The sequence below is a fragment of the Sapajus apella genome, unplaced genomic scaffold (assembly GCF_009761245.1).
Source record: "Sapajus apella isolate SASKATOON/1434 unplaced genomic scaffold, GSC_monkey_1.0 scaffold19, whole genome shotgun sequence".
Taxonomy (NCBI): domain Eukaryota; kingdom Metazoa; phylum Chordata; class Mammalia; order Primates; family Cebidae; genus Sapajus; species Sapajus apella.
In genome coordinates this window covers 12071734-12075023 of record NW_022436959.1, presented here as the reverse complement: position 1 = coordinate 12075023, position 3290 = coordinate 12071734, and the positions used below count along the sequence as shown (strand labels likewise).

The following is a 3290-nucleotide window of genomic DNA, read 5'->3' as shown; positions in this document are numbered from 1 at the left end:
GTATGGCACAGAGCATGCATGAAACAATTCAGCATGTAATCATACACTGTTACACATTACAAAACTATAACCAGAAGCACTTGTCTGTCCATGTCTGGCATAAATGGTGCAGTTCTCAATCTGGGCAAAGAAACTAAGAGTGAATTAGTGAAGTGTTATTCTAGTTCAGGCAGTTCTAGAGGACCAAGTAAACAGTACAGCAACATGATTAACACTGCTGGACTGATATTTAGGGCTCCTGCACTTTATAATCATTAAAATTTTGGCATCAGTCATGAAATCAAGCACAGTCAAAAAATCATGATCTGTGGTTTTCTTTTTAATTATCTTAAGTCTTATGATCACACATCATTTTTAAATTTGTGTATATCTCCTCTACTTTAATCCCTTTAAGTTGGCAAAAGCACCATTCCCAATCACAAATACACAGCAGCTGTACAGTTTTGTTTCTGAATGGCTGTTTAAAGACAATCCTAAATTATAACTTAGTTTGACTTATATTGTAAAGAATCCGAGAGTGAAGTTTAATAGGCTACTATTTTAAAAGCATGTGACCTTATAGATCATCTATAAAATGTGTGAAGTGTTAAATAATTTTTGATATTACACATAAACCACATAAAATGCCTTTCAATTAAGTAAAATGAACCATTTTAAATACAGGAAATTCTAATTAGATTGGCATAGTTAAGGCCAAAAATATATAATAGCCATTGCTACCCATTTATCTTCAACCCTTGCCTTTAAGAGGCAAATGAACACAAAACACAGGTGAATCTTGCTTGGTTCTGAGACGGTGAAGGAATTTCCCCCATATTTAAATATATTCACATAACCAGTTATATAAATCTAAATATAAAACCAATCTCCAGTAAGTTTTAAGATAGCACTCACCATCTTTGCGAAAAATTTAACATTACTAACGAAGTCTAATCATATCTTTAGAAGGGGTAAACAGTGATAGAATTTACTAAATTAGAATTACTATTAAAATCCAAAAACTGAACATACTCATTTAACCACAAGCCAGTCTTAGTTTTAAATCAGGACTGCCCAACAAAATATTCTGTCAGTCATTCATGATGTAAATTCTGGTGTATGAGATCTATTAAAGTATGGTACACATAAAAAAGTCATGAGACATTTGTTTTGTAATAAATAAGGCAGTGGCCAATTATTACTCATTAGTAGCTTTTTTGAGATAAGCTATTAAGTCTTCCCTTTCTCCCTTCTTCTTAATGCCGACAAAGATCATTTTTGTTCCAGGGATATACTTCTTGGGATTCTCCAAATATTCCATCAGTGTATCCTCTCCCCAGATGATGCCTAAATGATAAAGAATGCATCCGTTAAGTATTTCACACTCCTGATAGTTTGCCACAGGTTACCTTCATGCGTTTTGTGCTGTTTTACTTAACAAGTGTTCTCCTCTTACCTTTGTTCTTATTGGCTTCAGTGTAAGTGAATCCAGAGGCCTGACCTGTCTTCCGCCCAAAGATACCATGAAGATTAGGTCCAGTCTTGTGCTTGCCTCCCTTTTCCACGGTATGACATTGGGAACACTTCTGAATAAAAATCCTCTTGCCTTTCTCAACATCACCCATATTTAATTCTAAAAACGAAACACTCAACTTAATAATTTTTCTTCAGGTAACAAATACAGTGAAAACTAATGACCACTCTGGTCACTTAATTACCAATCCATTGATAATTTATGTCATTAAATACCAAGATGAATCTTCTTTTGCTTTAATACTCTTTATACCAAATACTCTTTCATACCAAAAACATTTTTTAGGAGCAACTCCTTAAAAACCTATTTTTGTGTGTATACGTGAAGGAAGGTTAAAACCCAAGCAAGCAAAGTGGGAACGTAATTCAAACTTCAGTTTCAGAAGATAAGGTCCTGGTCACAAACAGTCACAGATACGAAGCTGAACAGCGAACATTAAGTCAAAATCACCACAACTGCAACTTTTAAGAAGGCCTAATCATTTAATCGTACTACAATGTAAAGCCACCTCTCCCTGAGGATAATGCAAAGCACAAATGTTTAAAAAGCGGTCCTGGGGCCCGGCGAGATCGCGCCATTGCACTCTAGGCTGGGTAACAAGAGCAAAACTCCATATCCAAAAAAAAAAAAAAAAAATGCCGAGCGTGGTGGTGGACACCTGTAGTCCCAGCTACCCGGGAGGTTGAGGCAGAATTGGTTGAACCCGGGAGGCGGAAGTTGCAGTGAGCTGAGATCGTGCCACTGCACTCCAACCTGGGTGATGGAGCGAGACTCCGTCTTCAAAAAAATAAAAATAAAAATAATAAAATAAACGGTCCTGATTGTTTCTACCAGTCCAGGTGACAAGAGTAGCTTGACACTCAAACTCGTGAACTGGAGCGCAGGCGTAGGCTGCACGGTGTTCCCAAGACATCCCAACTCTCCTACCGGTGATTCCCCCCGACGTGACCACGAGGTCACCCATCCAGGTCGGTTTCAAGGTGACTGACGAAACCCACGTTTCTAGGATGCCAAAACGATTGACAAAAGAAACATGATCCCACGAAAAGAAACGAGGAGCAACAGTTTTTGCCCTCTGAAACAGAACATGAAACGCTACGCTTCGGCTTTAAGGGAGGGAAGTCTGGCCTCTCATTTCCGTAGCCCTTCAACAACCACGACCAAAGAGGGCGCGTCTTGGCATCTCCAGCAACTGACCGGGACCATACCTGTCCTTAGTTAGGCCTCCGCTCCACCTCAAGCCGTTAATCGCCCGGCTCTCGTCTGACCACAGTCCAGGGTCCTCACTCCCGGCCTTCCCACCCCGCGCGAGATCCCCTCGAAGGCTCCTCGCGTGGGTCTCGGTCGCTCGCGAATGCGTGCCCCCCACAGCCCTGCCTCTAACCAGATGCAGCTTCCGCAACCCGCTCTCACCTTTTTCGTCGTTAGCTCAACAAAGGTTACCGCTCAGAAGCCGGACGTCCCGCTCTCTAAGTCCAAGGACACGCCGGTCCGCGCCTAAGTACCAGTGTAGGTGCAACCAAACTCGCTCCGCCCTCCCGTGCCCTGACGTACAGCCGAGCTGGCGGCTACGAAGTGACGTCGCCGCGCTTCATTGGCTCCAGTCCCAATGCCTGCGCCAAGGATCTGCGCGCGCATACCAGCGAGCAGGGTAGGATGTGCGGCGTGCGTGCCCTTCCTCTAGAGGCCTCTCTTGCCGGGCCGTTACGACAGGCCTTTGGTCTTACGACGTTGCAGTGGTGCCGGGAGGGGTGACGTCACTCGCAGGCCTTTGTGC

General features: G+C 42.8%; 1 protein-coding gene across 1 annotated transcript; it reads right to left on the bottom strand.

Moving 5' to 3' along the window:
* Positions 1-298: 298 nt before the first annotated feature.
* On the bottom strand, positions 299-3068 carry LOC116557465 (cytochrome c). Its single transcript, XM_032286965.1, has 3 exons — positions 2927-3068; positions 1436-1612; positions 299-1326 (listed from the first exon to the last, which is right to left on the bottom strand). The coding sequence occupies exons 2-3, from the start codon at positions 1602-1604 to the stop codon at positions 1178-1180; spliced, it is 318 nt and encodes a 105-aa protein (XP_032142856.1). The 5' UTR covers positions 1605-1612; positions 2927-3068; the 3' UTR covers positions 299-1177.
* Between the last annotated feature and the right edge of the window lie 222 nt (positions 3069-3290).